The sequence below is a fragment of the Megalops cyprinoides genome, chromosome 2, assembly GCF_013368585.1.
Source record: "Megalops cyprinoides isolate fMegCyp1 chromosome 2, fMegCyp1.pri, whole genome shotgun sequence".
Lineage (NCBI taxonomy): Eukaryota > Metazoa > Chordata > Actinopteri > Elopiformes > Megalopidae > Megalops > Megalops cyprinoides.
The window spans coordinates 33,064,766-33,090,056 of NC_050584.1; the positions used below are offsets into that span (position 1 = coordinate 33,064,766).

Consider the following 25,291-nt stretch of genomic DNA (forward strand, 5'->3'; position numbering starts at 1 on the left):
TTTTTTTTTTATCTGCATCATTAAGATTGTATGTAGAGTGTGATGCTGTCCAAGATCACTCCTATCTGAAAAACTGTGAAAAGCTGTGGCAATCTCAGATTGTAGTTACAAATCCATGCCGGCTTTGGTGTTTTCATTACCATTCAGAGGACTCTTGTCAGCTTCACTATAATAAAGAAATGTAGCCTGCAGCAAAATCTAAAATACTCACCAGTATCCTCTATCACTTCGAGGGTCTCTGTGGATGACTTTAGAGCGTAATGTTCAACAAAATGATTTATGAGAAAACTCGTCACTTTGAGTTTGGCGGAGGCGGGGACTGCACTACAAATAGCCAACAGGCACACTGTACAATGAACATAGTAGAAAAATAATCATTTCATAGGGTGGCGTTCCACGTGCTCATTTTACTTTTCCAACCGAACGCGTCTTTTAACATCAGATACTTCACATCTTATTAACATTCTCAATTATCTAACGAGCTGTCGTTAGTCCTTAATATAGCCTTAAAAATTCTGTATCCGTACTGCACGCGTCTGCTCTCTGCTGCCTGGGAGGTCCCGCTGACGTTAATCTGCACAGATCACTTCCTGTTTCTGCTCTTCTGCCACGCATCTCCCACTGCCTGATGAATGGGAAGCAACTGTGAATGATTAACCAAATACCATTTTTAAATCTTTACAACAAACAGTTAACAACCAAGAGGCTGTAGATTATTGATAGATCGCAGCATAGAAGCATCACCGTATGTTAGCTTTTCATTGACGTTGCATCCCAACCCTGGGAAAGGAGCAGGTCTGTTCGTTAATGCTGCTGTATTGTCATTAATGGTTAGCAAGATGGTAGGAAGCTACCGATATGCTTGTATTGTCATTACTGGTTAGCAGGCTGGTAGGAAGCTACCGATATGTTCAAACAGACATCATAAGCGAATTAAAGTCATTAAAGTTTTCTGTACAAATGCAATAGTGTACAATAAACAACAAAATACAGAAAGAAGTATGGTTATGTTTACATCCTGACACGTCAACATTCTCTACCCTGTGCTAGCTGCTAATGAGGCTACAATATGTTGCTAATGTGACAGTAGGTGGTTAGTCTCAGTGTTGGTGCTCTGTTGCTCAATAGCAGGTTTGCTATGTGTCGTTCTACATAACGTGGTAGCTTGCTCGCTATTTAGAGACATCATCTTAGTCGATTAATAGACAACACGCACGCTACAAAGGTGAGATATCTGCAGGTCTGTCATAATCTTGAACAAAATTTTGAACCAACCATTTAATTATTATAGTAATTGTAGTATTGTTACGAATTCGACATTTTACGTGTTAAGGTCTCGATAAGACAAGACGCTGTTTTTCTAAGAAATGTGTTTAAACAATGTCCTGACTATACGACGCAGACGCAAAGCAGTCTTTGATGACTGTGCTTCCTAAGTGGAGCAGCCTTTCCAGCTTTCCGGTGATTTGGTCTCAGCTGCCATGTAGTTCGGTAACAACGAGGGTATCTGAGGGGGAAAGGGAGAAACGTGTTTGTTATTTAAACTGTGACGTGAAAATGGTTTACATCTCCCCGTTTGTCTTTCTCTGTGAAGCTGTACCGCTTTGCTTTAGAATTCAATCAGCCTTCTCGTCGTACCTCTACATCTCCAGCCGATGGGTGATGAGGGAGGTTTGGCTTGCGGGGTCCACCATGCGCTTGGGGGGCATTCCATCTGGCAGCATCATGATCAGCAGGAAGAGAGGTAGCTAGCAGAAAACAAACTGCTCATCAAAACTGCTGACCATGACCTAAGAACCATAGTTTTGCCTTTAGTGCATGCATGCATGCATAGGAATAAATTTCAGTTTCTTTTCTCATTTCCATTATTTTCCCCATAGAATGAAATAAAAAAAATGGATTTTTTAATCTGTTACACAATATTGATTTGCAAAACTGACACAGAATATGGAATACCTCAGTGCCTCAGGAGCTATTGTCAAAAAGATGCTCTTGTTGCTACGGTATTCATATCATAAAAAAGTGACAGGTAGACTGGTGTCTCGGTGTCCTCTGATGTGCCTTTCATAGTCTTGTTGTACTGTCATGGCCGCTGCAGCTTGTTTACAACGACTCAGTCTGGCTTTCTGGGGCAGACGTCTTTTTTGATGTGTGATAGTGATTGCGATGGTGATAGCAGATAAGATTTAGCTATGTATATGTAAAATGATGGTCTCAGGTCATCTTATAGTTCCCCTGCTCCTATAGAATCTACATGGACTACAATGCCACCACCCCGCTGGAGTCAGAGGTCATACTTGCCATCACTGAGGCCCTGCATGACGCCTGGGGGAACCCTAGCAGCAGCTACCGCACTGGTGAGGACCACAACATTCACTGAGGGGCCTGCTCTGAGTCTTCTGAGGGAGGGATACAGGTAGAACGGCTCAAATGATATTTAGCAGTTGGCATTCACATCAGATACTATTCTATTCTATTCTAGGCAGGAAAGCCAAAACCATTATCAACCAGTCCAGAGAGAATGTTGGCAGAATGGTTGGAGGCCAAGCAGAAGACATCATCTTCACATCTGGTGGAACCGAGGTGTGGAATATCAAAGATTTAATTTTTTTTTTATTTCATGGGCCACGTTTGCATCTTTGGCTTCTCCTTTAAAGCAAAGGGAGTGAAATGAAAGTGATGAATTCTGAGGCACATATACACTCTCCTTCATTTAAATATAATTTCAAGTTGCAGTGAACACTTTCATTACTGTATGTCACACTGTCCTTGGGGCTTTGATTTAAGAGCCTGTCTGGGGCGACAATTAGGCCAAAGTCTGGAAAATATGCATGAACCTGGGACACTCATGGCTTTGTGCATGGAGAAAATGTATCAGGCTATTGTTCTGGAGAATGAAAACACCGCCGTCCACGTGATAATTGAATTATTGTTCTCCCTTTGTACATCAGATGGGCAAGAGTTGCTTTTTTGATTTATTTCACAGGTGGCATAGTTAGACATAAATATATATTAAGAGTAATTTGAAGTGTTGTGTGGGTTATTTGTGTATTGCCAAATGTCAAAGACAACCTGAAATATGGTTTGGTGCACAGTTTGGAGTCTCTCATATATCATATTGAGCTAATGGAACTGTGGGAGAAAAGCTGATGCCAAGAAAATACTGCAGTCATGTGACCGCAGAAGGAACTAGTCCTTTTAATATGTAACACGCCCAAGTTTCCCTGTCTTATTGTGCACTTTTACCATGTGTTCTTCAGGCAAATAACCTGGTGTTCCACACGGCAGTCAAGCACTTCTGGGAGAGCTGGGAAGCAGCAGAGAGGAAGGGGCAGGAGAAGAGCCATCTGAATGGAAAGGCCATTCTGCCTCATATCATCACCTCCAATGTGGAGCATGACTCGGTCAGACTGACTGCTGACAGCCTAATGAAAGAGGGGAAGGCAGGTAGGGTGAGCTCTTGAAGTCAGATAAGCTCCATAGATAGAAAAGACCCCCATCCTGGTGGTGGCAGTTGGTATACTGAGGCGGCAACTATGCGTAACAGCTCAAGATGAGGTTTTCCTCCCGAATTGAAGGGATTTGAACGTGTTCTCCTTCCTATCTTTGGAGCGTTACCAGTCTCACGGGGGTTGGATGTGTTCCCTGTTGTAGATGTCACCTTTGTGCCCGTTTCCAAGGTCACGGCCCGAGTGGAGGTGGAGGACGTGATGGCCGCCGTGCGCCCCACTACCTGTCTCATCTCAGTCATGTTGGCCAATAATGAGACAGGGGTCTTGATGGTGAGGGTGGGGGCGGGGGTGGCACAAGCTCACACACAGTGCGAGAGAGACAGCTGGGTAATAAACAGCATAAATGCACTTTTCTTGGCAGTTTTGTGGTTCATATTTAACACGTAAACACATGTAACACATGTAAACGTAAATGCCTGAATTCTTGATGTAGTTATTTCTATTATGACTTAGCCATGTTGAAGGCAGAGAGCAAATGAGAGCACATTATGAACATCATTCTGGATAATGCAGTATAATACATTGTCACAACCAATTTGTAACCCATGACCCAGTATCCAAGCCACACTGCTAGTAGAATGGAAATATGGATATGTGAATGTTTGCGTTTGTATCCTTGCAGCCAGTTAGAGAGATTTGTGAGAGGGCGAGATGCCTCAACAAACAGCGGCCTGCTCCCAGAATCCTTCTGCACACCGATGCTGCCCAGGCCATCGGCAAGGTGCGAGTGGATGTGCAGGAACTGGGCGTAGATTATCTCACCATCGTTGGACACAAGGTTGGGAGTTTTGTCTCTCTGATCCTTTAGGATTTTTTTGTCTCTCTGCAGATGAATTTACCCCTGTATTTCCTCTGTCTGGACTTTCTCATTCTTATAGTTTTATGGCCCACGGATTGGTGCACTGTATGTGAATGGGCCTGGAACCATCACCCCTGTATTTCCCATGTTCTTTGGAGGGGGGCAGGAGAGGAACTTCAGACCAGGGTAATTTGGGCAAACATTTTTTCTCCATTGTACACTAGCTTGTAGTAACATTTTAAATATGCAGTCAGACTGGCTAGCTGAACAAGAGTGCAGTGGGCCACAAAAAATGCAGCCGTGTACTATGATAAATAAAACTGAAAAAATTTAAAAAAAAAAAATAGAAGCATAAATATTGTAACTGCGATTGGAATCAACTCCTTGCTTCTGTTTTTCTTCCAGGACAGAGAACACACCAATGATTGCTGGTCTTGGGAAGGTATAGAAGACTGTTATAAATTGTGAACTCCTCCGCTGTTTTCTCCCGTACCTAAACTATCAAGACCACCATCACTATGATTGATGAATAGCATTACATAACATTATGTAAGATATTGTATAACCATAAATCCTTATCCCAAAACCAAACTGGACAGCCAGATGTTTCCTTAAACCAGTCAGATTAAGTCCCCCGCCCAAGGGAACAAGCAGTGGCCTGCCTCAGATTTGGACCTTTAAAACTGTCTGGTCACATTTACTTCACAGTTCTCGAATCCACACAACAACCAAGAAAGTCTTAATGGAATGGTGTGAAATATCTGAATGCAGTTTTATGCCACTGGTTAGCTTGGCCCTGCATAACGCTTAGTAGTGCAGTGTAGTGGAGCTGAGGTGTTTTGTGTCTGCCAGGCAGCGGAGCTGGTGAGCTCGCACCTGCCTCAGCATGAGAGCCACCTGCGGGACATCAGGCTGTACCTGGAGCAGCGCTTGCAGGTGGGTGCAGGTGCATAGCTTTGGGGGGGGGGGGGGGGGGGGGACCTAGCTCTTTACCCCAACTTCTGTGCTTGAAAGTAGAGTGGGATTTGAAGCTGGATAAATTCATGCTCAACCTAAATTTGTACTTATACTTGATTTGTAACATGAGTGTGACATGGAATAATTCACTTGTGATTTGAAGGTTCAAAAGCATTTTGAAGCTAGGCTGTTTTCCAAGGTCAAGCAACACCAACTGGTCAGAATAATAACTTTTTTGTTCCTTGTCATCAGGATGTCTTTGGGATGGAGAAGATCCGTTTTAATAGCCATTTTCCTGGCTTGGAGTCCCTCCCAAACACCTGTAATGTGTCAATACTCGGCCCGGGACTGCAAGGTGATTTGGGTGTTACAGCAGCATTCCACTACTGCACCAAACTGAACTTTGATTGCTTGTTATTCTGTCCATTGCTAATATTTCACCAACACAGGCGGTAATGCATCAGTGATCAAACATAGTTGTTGAAGTAAACCATTGCTGTCAATGAGACACAGAGAAAGCTGTGAATTATTGATTGTCATGTTGCAGGACAAAGAGTGCTGTCCAGCTGCAGGAGGCTGCTGGCCAGTGTGGGAGCGGCATGCCACTCAAACAGAGGAGACAGGTATGGGAACACACAGAAAACCCTTTTTTTGTCACATTCATGGGAATGGAGACGGGCTGTAGGAATATAAAACATAATTTGGGCAGCAGTGTAGCATAGTGGTTAAGGAGCAGGACTCGTAACCGAAAGGTTGCCGGTTCAATCCCCGCTGGGACACTGCTGCTGTACCCTTGGGCAAGGTACTTAACCCACAGTTGCCTCAGTAAATATCCAGCTGTATAAATGGATAACATTGTAAAGAACTATAACCTATGTAAGTCGCTTTGGATAAAAGCGTCTGCCAAATGAATAAATGTAAATGTAATTTCCCATAGTGGGAAGGTTAAAGAATCACATGCAAAAAAGAATATTTCATTTACACATAATGTGAGACACAAACCAATACGCAGTCAGTCAGTGCTAATGAATCACATCGTGTGCTTGGGAACCTGGCACCGTCAGCCTGTTGAAAACAGCCTTTATGAAAGCCACAAGAAGATCTTACCAAAGGTTGAATTTCCTCTGCTCTGACCGACCCTCAGGCCCTCCCACATCCTTCTGAGTTCTGGCATCCCAGCGGAGGTGGCAGCCAACGCGCTGCGCCTGAGCGTGGGCCGCAGGACCACCCGTGGAGACGTGGACCTGGTGGTGGAGGACCTCTGGGAGACTGTGCGGTGCTTGGAGGGGCAGGACTAAGGCCTGGCCAAAGGAGCCCCGCCCACACATGGAGCTGGGTGCTCCATGAGTAATATATTATTCTTATGTAAGGGTTTAGATGCTATTAGATAAAATATGCAGAAAAGCACTGTTCGCTAAGATCAGTGACAAAGCCCCAGTCCATTTTCTAGAAGAGATGCATATTGAAGGTCAATGCACTTATCTTTGCTTGGGTGGATTTTGTGTGTATATAAAGGATTTTAATGGATTTTAGCTTGTATGTGATCTAATTATGTGATTATTTTTGTGAAAAAAGGAGGCTTAAATTGCAATATTTTGTGTGCACTAAATGCTGTTGCAAGAAGTGTTAGCAGTGTCAAAGGTTCACTGTTCACTGTATCACTGTTCAAAATACTGTATGTGAAATGACAAATATGTTAGTTGCAGGATAACAGACAAATAAAGTGTAGCTGAAGTACATCCATTCTTATAGTACTTTTCTTTCCTTTCAGTCTAGACAAAGTAACATTCAATTTCACACGCATTGTCTAAACAACAGAGGCCTAATCCTCTGTTCGGTGTCTTTGCTGCTGAGAGGACAAAGAAAAGAAGATGAATATTTAAAAGTATTGTAAATATAACACTCCATGTAATCCCTCCCTGCACGCTGTCCTTCAGTTAGCTTCTCCTGTTACTTTAATTTCCACGACCTCTCGGCCGAGCAACTAAGCGGGGTGCGTCTCTGCACACTACCCAGGGGCTGGGGGGGGCTTTAGCCGAGCATTTTGTGCCTCTAGGTTCCTTTCAATACCTTGATTGCTCATGGGGGCCAGCCCTCTCTTGCCCAGCTGCTCAGCTGTTGGCTTTCAACCCGTGGGGGACAGTGGGGTCATTGCCCTGCTGTCTGTGTGGCTGCTGCAGAGGAACAGGAGTGAGGAGATGTTGCAGCACTGGGCGATCCAGGCAGCCCGTGGAGGGAATCTGTCTGCCTTGAGGGGGCTCGCCATAGATGCTGGCGACCTCACTCATGCTGACGCCTAGGGGGCGACCCCCGTCCAACCATGCTTCCAGCTGCGGGCACATGGACTGCCTGCGCTTGCTGGTGGGTGAGGCGGGGTTTCCCGGCGATACGAGGGCAGAAAATGACAATGGGGCCACCTCAACCCATGATGCAGCCTCCGTGGGGCATGTGAGGGAACTGCAGTGGTTGGTGGACTGTGTGGGACTACAGCACTGAGGTAAGGCAGAGGGGGGGGTTGATCATATACATCTATCCCAGATAGAGCTGTTAGTATGGGAAGGTGGAGGTATATATTTTCTGGGTCCATTATATCACGGCATGGGATCTATTGCTGTGTCCAGTGGTAAACCATAGCTACTGCTGTCACCAGCAGCCTTGTTTTTATGTACCACAAAGACCATTTGTTTAAATTGTGGGGTTGCTTTTACTGTCCTTGAATTTTGAAATTCAGCTCTTACCCACACTAATTGAAACCAGTTCACTTAACCTCAGCAACCACCAGTATCATTTACTCACATATGCTTCACATTAAAGTACAATTCCTTGTTCATGTCAACTAATGTGATAACATTTGGGGGTGGTGGTGTCCTTACAAGTGTATCAACAGCACCTGCACTGTCTTTACTTGTGCTGCTCAATAAAAAAGGTTAAATACAGTAAATGTATTCAATGGACACAAACTTTATTATAGTGCCAGTCTTTTGTCTGGCCCAGTAAAAAGATATGGTATGAATGTGCAGGAGAGATGGGAAATATTCGGGATTTAAATAGGCCTGTTGGGAAAGAATTGGCTGGCTGTGATTCTGCTGGCGGTTAAGTGTAACCATTAGTCATTCTAAAGCTCATTCCACATGACACTTTTTGACACTAGTTGTTTTATATGCTAATTCTGTGCATATTTCTGTGTTTCGTTTGCATCCTTGTGCGATTGTGCATGCTGGTGTGCATTTTGCAGGAGCAGGACAACATGGGGGCGACACATCTGTCGGCCCATTTTGGGCTTGTGGAGGCAGTTCGGTGACTGCTGTTTGTATGGGGCTGGGCTGAGGAGGAAATGGACTACGGGGCACTCCCCATCCACTGCACAGCAGCCAACGGTGACCTCACTTGTCTGAAGCTGCTGATCCAGGGGTAGCTTCTGGGTAGGAGGCCAAACCCCCACCCCGCACACTGCCAGAGGGGGTTCACCCAGACTACTGGTCAACTGTAGTTTATGGCTCCTGTTTTACACATTACAGTACCTTATAATTTTTTGTTATTGTCAAAATTTACTGGGGCAAGGTAATTTCTTTCCACCGCAAACAGTTTGATCCATCAGACAAACCTAGGAGGATATTTTGGAGCAAGTAAGCCTATATATAATACAGTATATGAGGATAACCTGAAATCCCTTTGGGATGTTATCATGTTCAGTTTGTTTGTTTTTATGTACAGCATTTACTTTATTATCAACATAGATCTTAATCTGATTTGCTTTAAAAGCTTTACCTTTATGGTTATTTAAATGTAGCCTGCCCATCACTCCTGATTTTTATACTGGTGTAGAAATATATTTTGACAACAATGCACAGTACTGTATGTATACATCATGAATATTTATAGGTTTTTATAGGTTTTTTTATAGGTTTATCAACCACTTGGCTAACTGAACTTTATTTGGGCTTAAACTAATCTGTGAAGCTACCTGCCACAGCAAGCCTTTTCCCTTCATCAATCACTCCCCCTACTCTACATGGTATTTAAAATGTTCACTAAAATATTCACATTTTTTACATTGTAGGTCCCAAAATAATTTGCAGGTAAAGGCAGCAACAGCTATTATAGTGTGTCCACAGTTATACTGGGGGGAATGTGAGGTGGCCAGATAGATAATGAATTGACGCTTCAACAGGAGTCCAGTGGAATTCTTGTTTCCTAACAGTTCCTTTAGAGATTTTGTGACAACGAGGGGTCAGAACCTCAGTTTTAATATCTCATTCAAAACACAACACCCCCTACAGTTCAATGTCCCCATTATTGCATTTACCTCCTCTTTCCAGGCTGACCTGTACCTCTTCCAGCAGCAGTCTTGTAAATCTTCTATTTGTGGTTTGGCCCTATGTATGTTCTGTAAGCTGTAATGGATGTCTGCGAGGCAGAATGGCTGATGCCACTGTATTTGTATCTTATGTATTATTATACTGTTTTACTTAGCCACTTTCTAAGTATCCGTTTCAGCTGTAAAAGGTGGACTGATACTGGAGTTTTACTGGGGCCATTGGGACTGGTTTGTGTGGCTTTGTGTTAAGGAAGGAATTCTGGGAAGTCAGAATACAGTGTGTTGCTCCAGTAAACATATGCATGTATATCTATGAATCCCTCACATTCCCAGTTCTCAGTGGGAAATCAGGAGAGACCACTTGAGACGTCTGCCCTTCTGAAACTGAGATGAGAATGCTTGGTTGGGTCCACATAAAGGCCTTACTGGCTTAAGAATTGCATTGTCAGAGCATCATCTCTGTCTAGTGGGATCCAGCGCATTTGCATTGGAGATTAATGGGCTTGACATCTGGCAAATATGGCCTAACAATTGGCTGTCATTTGTCTGGCACATGTCATTATTCAAGGACGTGGTGCATGGGCATTTGTGTGAGTTCTCTGTCTCTCTCAGCCCCACTGAGCCCATCTCATGCTAATGGATGTCCCACTCGCAGCCTGGAACCTGACACCCAGTGCTTCACACGCACGAATGCCTCCCCTTTGTTGCCGTAAATATCATTTCAATCTCTACCTGTGTCCTTGTGCTGCCTACTGTGGTAGTTAGATGTGTGATCTTCCTCACCATCAACAGTGAGCCCTTGGAGGTGCCAATTATACACCAGTAACCCTTGTGTCTATACTGTATACATGTCAAATGAGTGGGTTTAGCCCACTATACTAATACACATGCATATTGCACTATATCCAGTATGAATGAGCCCTGTAGGCTCTACCTCTGGCTCACCTTTAAGTCGCTTTGGATACAAGCATCTGCCAAATGAATAAATGTAAATGTAATGTAATGTAAATGTAATGTAAAGGGTTTTTTAGTTTTGCTCAGTTTTGTATCAGTTGTGACTGAAGCTGTTTTAGATTCTGCCCCTTTTTACTTATAAGCCTGAATGAGATAGTAAAACAGAACAGAATGGCTTTGCAGAATTTTGACTGAAAGGAGATTCCATGGCCTTAATAATGAGACAGATTGAATATCTATAGGTGATACTCAATTCAGACTGAATGAAAACAGGACAGGCCTTGTTTCAGGCAGGAGACAAGGCAGCCAAAGGACCATGGCTCAGCCCAAACCAAAAACCTCAGTCTGATTAATCTAAATAGGATGTATTAATCGGTTTAACAGTGTCAGGTGGCGGTTCGTCTGGTCATCACTCGCAGCCTAAACAAACAGGTCTACTCCGGAAAGAATGGCTACTCTGATGGGGAAATTCCTCCAACTCGGATTGTGGAGAAATCTGAAGACACAAGAGCAAGATTTGTTAATTAGATTTTCCCTTAATTGCTGTAGCATATGGATTGACTGGCATTGGCTGTCAGCTAACATGAAAGAATTCCACACCACTGATCACGCAGATGAAATATGCACAGCTGACAATGGAGGATTGCAATGTGTGCACCATAACATGCTACCTAATATGGAGACAGAGACAAACTTAAATCAAAGTACCTGTGTTTGTAGAACTGACCCAGTTGTTCTTCCTAGGAAACAAACTCATTAATAGTCCCTACCCTTGTGAATGACATTGGGATACTGTTTGTTGGGATGTCCATGTGGTATGTCTTCATATACGGGCCACCATGCCCTGGTGGCCTGGCTGGTGAGGGCATTGCTGCAATACTCACAACTCCATTGAATAAAGTGCCAACACAATGAAAGAGGGAAGGGTAAAGCATCCACAGATCCTTCATAGCCAGGCCGTAGTTATTCAGCGCAAAGTGCTGAATAAAGATGTCTAGCTTTATTTTCAACACATTTGCCTCCACCACCATATCTGGATGTGAGAGTACTTGACATGACAGTCACCACTTGACTATTTGTAAATTGTCTGTTTGAGGAAAAACATCCCTACATATTTGAAAAGAAACCCTAGGGGTCATTAATTTTATTGTGCATGCTAAGCACATTGGAAGTGGAAAGCCCTTGTAAGGCAGATCTGTATGTCCAGCTAATTTCTTCCCCAGGGTTTCTTTTTTCTCACAGCAGCATGCTAGGTACACTTAAGCCACCAAAACATAATATAATGTTTCCAAACTATTTTTCTCATGCCAAAGCAATTTTTTATCAGGATTATTTGCATCGGTAGCATTTGATCCTGTTTAATGATGCTGTGTTGCTGTTATGTGATCCTGATCAAATGGTTCTGAGGAAGAGATACTGATCAGGATCAAGTGTTACTGATGTAACTGATCCTGCTGTGTACGTGGATGCTCAACAAAAGTGATAAAAATGCTGTGTTACATCAGTTACCGCCAAAATAAATTAAATTCCACTAACCTAATGTAATTTGATACATTTAAAAAACTATTTTACATATTTGCTTACTGATTAATAGTAATGGAGTATCATTGTAATTTGACAGATTCAAATAATGGATATATTCATGGATAGATTCATGCTATCCCCTAATTGTACATGGACATGAAACAGGTAAAATGTCACTGTAGTACTGTTGTACATCAGTACATTTGCAATTTACCTTCATGACTTGAGATTTTAATTTATCAAAAAACATAACTATGAAGGGATTGTCAGTAACCAGATGATTAGTTTGGCTGTCAGCGGTAGGTGTGAGAGGACAGGGTATGATTGATGCTGTTTTAATTATGGGTATGTATGTGCCAGGCTCTTATACAGGCCAGCTTGCATACCTTACCTGTATTGTTGACTATATTATACATAGCGTTGATTTTGATGCCGTGTGCTGATGATTAACAAAATGGGCAACTGACAGACAAGTTACATGTTTGCTTCACAAAATTTTCTGATTCATTGAATCTTTTATTTCAGAGCAGGGAACAAATTAATGTAGCATGCAGTATATTATCCATGTATAAAGATGACTGCTTACTTCACAGATTCATTATTGGCATTTAGCAGACACTCTTACCCAGAGCAACTTACATCAGTTACAGTGTTATCCATTTATACAGCTGGATATTTACTAAGACAAGTACCTTGCCCAAGGGTACAGCAGCAGTGCCCCAGCGGGGAATCAAACTAGCAACCTTTTATTTATGAGTCTGGCTCCTTAACCACTAAGCTACACTACTGACCTTGGTTCATGTTTAGCATATTGCTTAAAGGTACAACAGCATCCTCCCAAGGATTCATACTGGCAGTGAGCCTTGAAGTAGCAGATGTGACTTATTGCAGACTGTCACTTTGATCTCTCAAGTATATTCAATGGCATTTTCCCCCTGCAGGGCTCCTGCGCAGCCATCAGCCTCTCTTGCCAGGACAAGAAGGGGGAAACTGCACTGCATTTTGCAGCCAGTGGAGGGCACCATCGCATCCTTGAGCGACTGCTGTGCTTGGGGGCAAAGGTCATTGAGGATGACTGGGGAAGCACCCCACTTCATGACGCTGCTGAAAATGGAGAACTGGAGGTTAGAGCCAATTATGGGTTTTGAGAAGGATGATCTGAAATTGGATGTGTTCACAGCTTCACTATTTCACACACATATACAAAAATTGAAAGCTTTCTCTGTTTAAAGACGTATCTGATGATGTTTGAAATCACATAGATGATGACCTTTGACCCCTTATTGCATCAGTGTTGCCAGATTCTGTTGAGCAATCCTACTGAGTGTGACAGGGATGGGTTCACAGCAGCAGACCGAGCTGAATACAGTGGGCACTATGACTGCGCCAAGTACATCTGGGCCGTGGAGCAATGTGTAAGAGAGCTTTTCCCCACTTCATCATGGTTGAAAATGTTGTTTTCCTATTGTTTTCCTTTTTATTCTTGAAATAGAAAAAATACTCGAAAAAATACAATTTTAGCAGAAACTGCTGTTGGGCTCTGCACTCGTTGTTTTCTGGTTTTCAGGTAAGGAAATATATGGCCCAAGCTTTAAAATTCCTGGGAAAAGGAGATGTATTGATTTTGTAAAAATCGTATTTAACAAAGTTCTCATATATGTTCTTTCCTTGTGCAGAGCTGTTTCTGTCAGCTGTTAAGATATGTCATGGATCCATGTGTGACACCAATTGAGCCGTACAGCTGGATTTCACTTTGGCCCGAAGCCACACTAGTGTAGCAACACGGTGTTCAAGTCCACCAATCACAAACAGATTGACTCAGGTCATAATACGACTGAAGACATTCATTATGGTTGACAGATTTGGTAGTTTCACAATTCAAGAGGTTGTTAATGAGAAGCTAACAAGATCTAAATATTGCCAGCATTCATCTCAATATGTTATTAACTTCTCCATTTCAAATTTACACTTGTGTTATTGGATGAAAAGACAACCATTAAGTTGGCTGCGTACGCAGATACTGTGGCTGTAATCCCAATATGACAGCATCAGGAAACAGAGGAAATTGCAATTAAGGTAAGATTCCATTGAAACACTGAGAGTGAGTGTTGATCGGTCCAATTAATTTGGGAGGAGGTCTCAGTGACTTGAGGGAGCACTCACAGATTAACACCTTTGTTTTGTGTGCCATGGTAGGTGGAGCAGGAAGGTAAGTAAGACAGCCTTTAGTTTAGTTGATGAATATTTCAGAGCTGACACCATGTTTGCACTCGGCTTGCCACTCTCCTTCCTTCCGGCTCACGGTGGAAGGATGGAGGGACCCACTCATTCTTGATGAGTTTGTGAGACAGCTGCTTGTACCATGTGGCTGCACTTTTTTAGATTGGGTGGAGCAGTGGGCTGCGCAGCTGCACGTTCTTGTGAAGTGTGACGTGTGAAATCGTGAGGGTCCACCTGTACAGCACCATTCAGACACACTGCCTCTAGGTCCACATTTCAGGCTCTTAATCCCACTATCACAGTGCTGTAGGCTGCCATACACTGTCTAGCCCTTGAAGTGCATTGTTGCTGTTCAGTTTAGCTCGCACCATTTATAGTAGAACCTGAACAGCTGTACTGCAACCCTTCCCTTGTAGGCAAACTATTACATCTCTGATAAGATCAGACAGACTTTTTCGCTGAGTCTCGACCTGGCTGTAATAATTACATCACTCGGTGATTGTCCCTCTGTGGCTCACGCGCAGCCGTGGTAACCAGAGCACCCCTTGAGTGTGCCATGAATAAATTAGCACGGCAGCAGCGCTTGTATCCTCATATGGAGAGGCTGATGGAAAAGCAGTAAGCCCTGGCCTCAGCTCCGCGTTAAAAATAATCATCTGCAAACAAAGGGGCTAATTAGCATCGCCGGGCTTGACCGGAGTCGGGTGCCGTGGCCCGGCCTCCCCCTGTGTGAGATGGGACTATCGGTTACTCCAGCAGGTAGAGAGCACAGAACCCGGGGACTGAGCCGGTTATGAGATCCCAGGGCTTCAGTTTCAGGGCTTCTCCACTCCCACCCCTTGCGTTTTCACCATTCGGATGCTTGGAACCAGAGCAATTTAATCCGATCAAGGAGCTGGAAGCAGGAGGTATTGGCCCAAGGCATGCATTTGATTGTGTGTCATGTTTTTCCAGATCCTCCACAACTGCGTGGAGGAGCAGCCCTAAACAGCCACAACATGGGGGAATGTGATTTCAGCCCCATTCCCCATTATCTCTCTAAAAGATGACTCCATTCGATCTTGTTGTAAAATAGCAACAATTTTTTGTAAGAGAGGCTGAAGTGGTCCAGGTCAACTGGAAAATAAGATGTAGGGCTCTGGTGGGTAACCAAAAGCATTTAATTTCTTATTCCCACACTCTTTGGCATGTCTGACTAATTCAGACCGAAACATCCAGGACCTTTTGCTTAACAAATAATACTTCCAGGCATGCTAAGCAAGCATTTCATATCCTTTCATGTGGGAATCATTTGCTCGCTAAAACGTATCAGATAGAAGTGGTGTGCATTAATTATATTTCTCCGCCTGACATACATCTGTGAGCTACGCTGCGGTTCACCCTGTTTCTTCCTTTCTAATATGTCGGTCAGATCTTCTCATTTCCTAAGGCAGCCTTTAATGGATTGTTTGGGACAATTGCCAGTGCATTGCGTGCTAGGCAGTTCCTCATGTTTGATCCCAGAGAGGTCACCCCGATACAGGGTAGTCACCCCTTGGAAGCGTGATTGCCTTTCTTGGAAAGACAGCTGCAATCAAATAAACAAGCGTGCTTGCAGAGTTTATTGTACTGTGTGCATCTATGACTCTCACCGGTCATTGACGAAGCCTGCTTCAAATATACCATGGCTATGACTGGTTTGTGGGGTCACCGTACATTTCCTGATTACCTTATGTTTTCATATCCCTTGAAAAAAGTCACATTAGAGTACTGAAGCCCTACAGAAAATTTACTTAAGTCAGTTTGCCTCTCCTGTAAGACATTTTGTAAAAGACTGTAAACTACAAAACAGATTGCAACATAAACAAACACCAAACTACACAATAGTTATGAATGTGGGCGGCAGTGTAGCATCGTGGTTAAGGAGCAGGACTCGTAACCGAAAGGTTGCTAGTTCAATGGTTGCTAGACACTGCTGCTGTACCCTTGGGTAAGGTACTTAACCCACAGTTGCCTCAGTAAATATCCAGCTGTATAAATGGATAACATTGTAAAACAACTGGAACCTATGTAAGTTGCTTTGGATAAAAGCGTCTGCCAAATGAATAAATGTAAATGTAAATGAATGACAACTGCTCAGTATGAAAGCATGTTCCGTAGTAATCAGAGCAAATAGTGTTTGTGTACAACCACTAGAGGGTACCAAAGGTCAGGTTGAATAAGTAAAACTGTGCTAGTTAATAGCATTCTCTAAAACTCATTTGGATAAACACTGGGCGGGACTGGAATGCAAAGTAATTGACAACCATGAAACACAAAGTGGCATAGGCCTACTCATGCTCTGTTATTCTTTACACATGCAGTATTGAGCCATCAGGATTATGTCAGTCAATGCACCCAAAAACATAAATTAAAACAAGAGGGCAGGCAATCCCAGAAGATTTTACACCAAATTAGGTTGACACATAGTAGTATATGATACATTAAAGAAGGTTTTCATAAGCATGATATATTGTTATAATCTCAAAATAATGACCACAAGGTAGCACCTGACTATTTTCATGAAACCAAATATGGTAGGCACCTCTTATGGCTTAATATCATTGCATTTCCTTTGAAGAAACCATTCATGTTTCCTGGGCTGCTGCCCAAGTCATATCTGTGAAATTTGTAGGTTTAAAATTGCTAAACTGGCACAACTACACATAGAATTGTGCAGCTTCTGTCAGCCATGCAGCCATGTTGTGTAAAAACTTTTTTTTTTTTCAAATGTCAATGGCCTCAATTGACATGTATCTGAAATCACATTGAGAAATTTAATGTGATGAGCCATCCATTTTAAATGATACTGTACTGATTGGTTCTGCAATAAATTGTTTGATTAAGGACAGGAATGTGCTCATGGTAAAAGGTGCCAGTGGACATAATTGTTTTACCCAGAGGCTTCCTGCTCCCTGAAAAAACGTGTGAAGTGTCATGACAACACATCAATGTTATATCATGGTGTTACCTCCCTGAAAAAATAACAACTCCGATAAAAGCAGTAACAGTACAATTAATTTTAGTGGTTTGGATAACTAATTGCAGGCTGAGAATCACAGATAATAACACCCTGTGTTAACTGAATGCTGGAGAGACTTTCCTTGGTTCAGTGCCATGTGGATCTGGTCTTTCACTCAATATTGACCTTTTCCACTAAGGGGTGAGGGGACTTGGCATATTCTAGTTTTGAAAGGAAGTACAAGGTATTCTGTTGGGGAAAGCAATGCCAAAGGGTGACTGATGTCACAAGATCTCGATCAGGCAATTGGAACCTATCACAACATCAGAGTGATCAGGGCCAGGTGGGCAGGACATTAGCTAATGATGAGGGGGATTGGGAGCACTGGTGTATCTCCGGTGTGTCTCTGGTGTACCTTGAGAAATACGTCTGCTCACGTGATGGCCATCTCGGCCAGCTTCATTCATCATGGAAGTATGTGTGGCCAAGGCGTAAATCAGTTTACTCGGGCTATTAACATTGACTCCGCTTTTGTTGGACCGTGACGCTTGACTGGGTGGATCAATTTCTGCACTGGCCTGCCACTATCTGCCTCATGATTACAGGTGGACAGGACAAAATCTCTGTTACCCTAGCCTCCTCACTACTGAAGAATGGAAAACTAGTGAAGCAAGTAGGATACAGTGTCTTTTGCAGCTGATTTGTTAGGCATCCCCAATACATTGCTTCTTCCAGTGCAAGCATGCACGTTTCCATTGGTCTGTTCCTGCTTTAGACCCATTACTGGCCATCCAATCCACCCTCTTAATTATTAAGTGCATTCTCCAAATGGAGTTTATTGTTTATTGCCTGCTGATCCTTGGGCTTTTGGCTACTGGCTGGGATGTTGATGACAGTGTCAAACAGCTGCTGGTTTGAGCATCAGATTTTGTGTCATCTTCTTCAGAGAGGACGCAGACTGGATAACGGAATAAGTCATTGATGGTGCTGAACATTGTAAGTCCTTTTTTTCTCTAAAGTTTTGCTGATTCAACTCTTTTTGTGAAATGGTTTTGAATGGAATATATTTTTATGATGATGTTTGAGGTCCAGTTTATTGCTTTGGAATTTGCACAAGAGTCAGTGAATTGACTTTGAAGTTGGTTTAGGAGGAGATGACATTGACTCAACATAATTAACATAAGACTGATGGGAAATTTAAGGGCTTATAATTATTCACCGTATCTACAGAATTCAGAGCATAGTAACAGCGCTATGTAGAATTACATTATTATGGTCTTCATGCTCTGAATTCTGTAGACATTCATTGTGTTATTTTCTAAACCATATATTCATATCTATGATATAATGGCTCATAGCTCTATATGCAAAGGTAATGGTTTACAAAGAGAAAATAATACTTATGCTGGGAAAGAGAAGTTGTTTTTTTATGTAGTGCATAATCTGACTCACTGGGAATTCAGTCATGTACAGCATGTGGTTAAAGTATGGGAAAAGGCGCTTTTAGCATGCAACTCATTATGCACATAAAGTATACATACAGTATATAGTAACACAGATGCTTTCACACCTGAACAGCCATGTTCTGTGTATTGTATTCCTTGACACTTGCATGTGATCGATGGGGTTTTTGTGTTGTTAAAGGACAATAGCACTCACAACACTAGATTGGCACCTGTTAGCATACATGGTGGGTGGAACACCTTTAAGAGCATTTAGCATTAACGTAAGAGCTCTGCTGTATGAACAAACAAAAAGTCCCTTTCTCTCATGAATGTAGACGTAAGTCACATTGCTTGTGTGACTAAGAGGTGTTTGTGAATTAAAGAAGCGTAGTAGGATCTGATATTGGAGCTGCTAACAACATGGACTGACCACAGCAGCATTTTCCCAATATGCCTTTTGGCTTCCTTAACTTCCTGGCATGTATATGATATTAACCTTGTGACTGATATGGGATATTCACAGTCTGAGAAATGTGTCTCAGACATTATGGGTATTAGGAACAGGGTTTTTCTAATACTTAGGGAAGGAAGACACATATGCACAACTCCAAAACACAGATGTAACATTGATTTGTAATCACTTGATATAACATGCCAAAATGGAACCAGGTTATTTTGATGCATTTGATGCATTCCTAGGTTAAGAAAGACATTGTCAAGGAGAGCATATTAAAAACTTATTTTCCTCTAATTAATTTGCTTTTTTGCTATTTTGCTATTCTAAAATTAAAAAATTACTGTAAAGCAGGAGGTGTTTTTCTTCTTGATAGATCATTGCAGTGTTCCACCAATACTGCACTGTGAGTTGAGGAGGATCCCAGTGCTACATTAGTGCCTTCAGGTCAGTTTTGTTGTGTCTTTTAAAGCTCAAGTACTAATGAAGGTTTGCCATTTCACAGCATGGCTTTTTAAGTGATTGCATTACAGCCATTGTGGCATAATGGTCATGCAACATGCTTTGTCTTTTTGCTCAAGGGCACCCCCTGGAGGCCCCATCATTCACCATCACTTGCTGTGTGACACAGCGGTGGTCCCACGAAGTACCAATTGAGTGACTGCTGGGGTGCTGATTAAGGCCAGATGTGCCAGCACCACTGGATTTAGTTAAACACTGAAGAGCAGATGCATGGTGGCTGTAAGAACAGTAACTGTTATGAGGAGGGTGCAGAAATGAAGGCACTTTTTTGTGTTTGTCTATTTATGTATTACACAACTTCTGGGAAGTTTATTCCACTACCAGAACAGTGTCACAATGTATTTCATACTGTTAGACATCAAAGTGCTGTGTAAAAGGAAATGATGAAGACCACCTCATTGAAACAAAGCACAGCAGTATGCTGCAATGTATCATGGATTCCTTTGATGTTGCATTTTTTAATGGATTCCTTGGAGAGCTAAATTTGATATGCATTCTACATGGAGTCCATTAGTGCATTACATTGCTTCATTAAAGGATCTAAGTGTTTCCATATCTCTGTCCCCCTTCTCACAATACACTTGATGGGAACTCTTGCCTGTACTTTCAATGTTTTTTTGTTTCATGTTTTATTATATTGCAAGACTTTAATGATATTTGTGATGTCCTTAACCCCGTGGGTTGTGGTTGTTTTCAGAGAACAGTGGATTTAAAGGTGTGCTGTACTGTTTCTTTCTAGCCTTTTGCTGCAGATAGGTCCCTCTCAGAGATTAACACTAACGAGGCACAGAAGACGGAGAGGTCACCTGTATCCTGGTAACCCAGCACGGCAGACTACTACTGTCACCTCCCATAGGCTGTGCCGAGATGGAGAGTGAAAAGGTAACCATCATCCTAACTTTGTTTCTTAGACAAATATAAATAGTGGAGTTGATGCCTATGTATCAGTTTCTCTCCATAACAAAAATAGTTTTGGCTAGTTTGAACAATATAAAAGATTTGATTTGTTCAACACATTTTTGGTCACTGCATAATTCTAATTTTGTTATGTCATAATTTTGATGTCTTTACTGTTGTTCTAAAATGTGAAAAATAATAAAAATAAAAAACCTTTTCTATGGGTAGGTGTGTCTTTGACTGGTATTGTATGTATTGTATACACCTTTGTGTTCCCCATAGCCAGCAAACAGCGAGATGGCTCCCCAGCCATCCCACCCACTGCCCCCTCCGGCGCCACCTTTACCTCCCTCCATGCCCCCACCAGAGAAATCAGCTTTAAGCAGCATGAAGCATGTGCAGATAGTATCCTCGGGTGGAAATAACACCGGTACATCTCACCATCCTGTGGAGCTCATGTCCTTTATCACCCTTTCATTCACTAAGCAGTTCATTAGTTCTAGGCGGCAGTGTAGCATAGTGGTTAAGGAGCAGGACTCGTAACCGAAAGGTTGCCGGTTTGATCCCCGCTGTACCCTTGGGCAAGGTACTTAACCCACAATTGCCTCAGTAAATATCCAGCTGTATAAATGGATAACATTGTAAAATACTGTAACCTATGTAAGTCACTTTGGATAAAAGCGTCTGCCAAATGAATAAATGTAGTTTAATTATGACAGTGTACATAATTTTCTGTTGTGAATTTTACTTGTAGATATGATGGTAAATAAATATGATCGTATCATCATTGGCTAGAATGTCAAAAATAACATGTCACTTGTATCCTAATTACCATTACATTCTGTCAACTTAGGCAAGCCTTCAGTGTCGGAGACAAACCATCTCTCTGGCATGAAGTCCATTATGTCTTTGAAACAAGCAGGGATTTCAGCAGTCTTCACACAGCAAGTTGTAAGCATTTTTATTCTTCTGCTTACTCTTTTGATTGTGTTGGTTAAGTGTGACAGAAAACTGATCAGGTTATTCAATAATGCTAGTGGATAGATCACTGCGGATTTGTCCTCACCAGAAATCAGAGAAGATGGTGGTGCTACCTACTGAGGAGGCAAACTTGTCTGATATTGACTACCTGGTGCCCACCCATGATGAGAAGGGCCGGCCCATTGCTGAGTGGAAACGGCAGGTGATGGTGCGCCAGCTGCAAGCTCGGCTGCAGGATGAGGAGAATCAGAGGAGGAAGGTACCCTGCTCAATCCTTATTTTAGTCACAATCACGCTGTAGCTGATGGGGATTCCCTCAGCAGCCATGCTATTGAAACAATAGCATGCAATGGTGTTATAATAGTGTTAGTCATCTGCATCAACAAGGTCACTTCCGATTGTTGTGATTCTTTTGAATGAATTAATTCCTGGAACTATTGTAGATGAGGACTTCATTTGCATCAAGACCCATGAAACACATTTTGACGTCTTCGTTTCCTGACAGACTTGAAGATTACTAGAAGATATAACCATAAAATGAGCCAAAAAAATAGAATAGCAGTCATTTCTAATGTTTGCTGAGAATTCTAGTTCCTTGCTGGCTGTTGCTAAGTCAGTCATAAATTGTGAGTATTAGCCATCATTTCTATTTCCAGCTCCTCTGCCAATAGCAGGGATATCATGGGGCTGTATCTCCATCTTCTGCATACTATGAATTTGCCCAGGTCCACCTGTGCAAGAACCAGATCCTCTTCTGGGATCCATCTGAAAAGAAAATCCAACAAAAAATACATCTAACACCTTGTGAACTACAAGTAACTTTTAGCTGCAAATAAAAGCACTAAAAAAAGCAACAGCACTAAACCACTTCTGTAAATAAAGCTTCATATCCAAAGCTAACACAGAATGCAAAGCCTTATTCAGGGATAATTTTTTTGTCCTGACTGTCTTGTAGCAAAACAAGATTTAAATTAAATTAGATTCTCTACTCAAGAAATACCTAAGCAGCTGTTTTAGATAGGCTTATCCTGGGGTATAGTTGTTATTTTTAACAAATCTCCATGGTTATTAAGTAGACACAGTAATCTCTAAATGCAAATAGTGCCTTTTACAACTCATTTTTCAATTAATTGCAATTATTAAGTAAATATTTGAAAGTGGCAGTAATCATTTTTTCTAATTACAAGTTGTGATACTAACTGGAATGGTATCCTCCATCATATTGTACTGCTACAGCAGTGGAGGTATGAGGGAAAATGTAAGTGCTGAATTAAGTGTAGTATATACTGCTTATCTGATTGTGGTTTGAAACAACCATATACAACTCGATGACTGAATTTTTGGAAAGAAACACACTTTCATGTAAGTGAAACTAGTTACAAATACAGAATTTGTGACAAATGTTATGGCAAATATCTGAAGTGGCTTAATATAAGAAATGTAATGGCTTAAATTAATGTAGCCATATTGCAGTGTGCTTTAACTAGGCACTGACTTGTAGTTTGGTAATGGGTTTTGGTAATGGTCTTTTGGAAGAAACCTGCAACCACTTTACATTCATCAAAGTACAATGCTAGTAACATAAAGTGGTAGCGACATAAAGTGTTGTGTCATGATTTCATCATGATGTCATCATGTCATGTCACATGTGTCATAATGTCACATGTTATATCCGTGTCATATGATATGAGTGGATCCGAGTGCTGAGGAACACTTTTGACAGGCATATCAGATTCACAAATGCATAGTGTCAATGGCATGACCAGGCATGACAATAAATTGTTATTTATGAAAATAAATTGTTGCCAATTTCTTTTATTACCAGGAGAATGGGAACAAATATATGAAGATGGACAGTTGGAGGTACTCCCAGGCACACAATGCCATCCTTGGTCCTTTAGGGGAGCTGCTGACCGAGAATGATCTCATCTACCTTGAAAAACAGATTGAGAATGTTTCCATGCAGAAACAATGTGAAGGCTATGAGTTGGAGTTAGCCCGCCTTGCTGAAGAGTTGAGGACCATTCTACCAGCCCCCATCGTCAATATCACTGCCAACACACAGTTCAGGAAGTCCAGTACTGACGGCCAAGTCCCGTTACCTTTGTGGTGCAATCGCATATCTGGGATTGTGAAGAGCATGTCCCTTCTCATGTCGAACCTGTCTGACCACCCCTATTGTAAAATGCCCAACACTGAACTTGTGTCTGTCTTCTCTCAGATGCCAGAAAGACAGAATTCATCCAGGGGGAGAAGGGAGAAGATTGAAAAGGAGATTCAGCAGTTTGGGGTCTCAGTACGGAATCTGAAATCAAACTTTGAGAGTCAAAACTCTCCCTCATTAGACTGTATGGGAGAGGCTCCAGTCATATCACAGGTTGAGGAGGTCCCTGTTAATGACGTGACTGAGCAATCTCCTGGAGAAGTACAGCAAGCTGCTGAGGTTAACCAAAGCAATGACTCAGGTATAGGATATGGTGAAATGACTAATGACGTCATGGAAACAACCAGCTTACGAAAAGAGCGCATAGTGGTCTTATTCTTGGGTCACTGGAAGAAATCAGCCTATGCCATGACTACAAAGGGCAGGAAGCAGAGTCTGGATGGCCAAGAAACATCTGAGAAAGCTGATCAGGAAGGCAAAGTTGAGGCCTCACAGTCTGAGTCCAAGAAAACTATGGAGAACGGCTCCTTGAGTCACTTCTTCAAGCAAAGGAGTGCCATCAACAAAATGATGGGGAACTGGAGGAACATGATTTGCAGTGTTCCCTCCCGGCAAATCCACCGTCTTCATCGGCAGCAGGTCACTTACTCTCCAGAGCAGTTCCTGCCTCGTGTCGATGGGGCCACGATAGATTATGACAGCTTGACCCTTGACCTGTTCATGCTGGGCTACTTCCACATCCTGGAGCTGGATTTGTCGGCGGACGAGAGAAAGATGAGGCATCTGCTCTGCTTTGAGGTGTTTGACCATGTTGGCAGATTCAGCTGGGAGACAGTGCGGGACTTCCACAAAGCTGTCCTGCAGAACATTGAGGCTGGGAACCGGGAGTGGAAGGATGGCTTTGAGGACATCAAGCTGAAGTTCTTTGGGAATGCTTCCAGTCAGCCTGCACCTCCATCGGCCACTGGGGAGCCATTGCCATCAGAGATAAGATCAGTGCCTAAAGTCATTGTCCAGACTCCCACCCCTGATGAAGGAGACATGCTGAAAAGTGGTGCAGACCTCTCCAGCTTCAGCAATGATGAAATTTGCAAATACATTGATCGCAGTTTTGCTTTTTGGAAAGAGAAAGAGGCAGAGATTTTTGATTTTGAGGAGTAGATTTTCCTTTTCTTTTTGATATGTTTGTAAGGTTTGTATGTAGTTTGCTACCATCCGAGCAGTGCTGAACTGAACTTAAAATCTGAACTGGCAGGATGCCATTGTCATTGTTAGTGACTTGTTTGACTTAAAATTTATATAAAATGTTAGCAAGTACTTGATTTAGTTTAGATATAATCCTTTATGTTAATATGCTGTGTTGAATGTATAGGCAATTAACTAACTTGAATTTGTAATTACATTTTAATGGGGTTTCTGAAAGGATTCCCTTTATGCAATGGATTCGTTTGTGAGTTGTTATTCACAGGTCAAGGATTGAAATATTGGGACAATGAAATTGGTTCAATGAAAGTACAGTAAAATAGCTCTCTTGAATAATCTGAATCACATCATTTATCTTGAA

General features: G+C 42.2%; 2 protein-coding genes across 2 annotated transcripts; both read left to right on the plus strand.

Annotated features, from left to right (window-relative positions):
- Window positions 1-598: 598 nt before the first annotated feature.
- Window positions 599-6,974, plus strand: scly (selenocysteine lyase). Its single transcript, XM_036522066.1, has 13 exons — window positions 599-795; window positions 1,595-1,744; window positions 2,248-2,357; window positions 2,483-2,583; window positions 3,261-3,447; window positions 3,655-3,782; window positions 4,135-4,290; window positions 4,391-4,497; window positions 4,717-4,753; window positions 5,164-5,247; window positions 5,521-5,623; window positions 5,816-5,891; window positions 6,413-6,974. Exons 2-13 carry the CDS (start codon window positions 1,656-1,658, stop codon window positions 6,564-6,566), a joined length of 1,332 nt encoding a protein of 443 aa, XP_036377959.1. The 5' UTR covers window positions 599-795; window positions 1,595-1,655; the 3' UTR covers window positions 6,567-6,974.
- A 492-nt stretch (window positions 6,975-7,466) lies between these two features.
- espnla (espin like a) lies at window positions 7,467-24,888 on the plus strand. Its single transcript, XM_036518824.1, is given in 9 exon segments — window positions 7,467-7,583; window positions 7,585-7,746; window positions 8,504-8,679; window positions 12,978-13,188; window positions 13,357-13,479; window positions 20,865-21,012; window positions 21,436-21,530; window positions 21,652-21,822; window positions 23,389-24,888. Coding segments are annotated over 9 exon segments (2,703 nt in total).
- The last annotated feature ends 403 nt before the right edge of the window (window positions 24,889-25,291 follow it).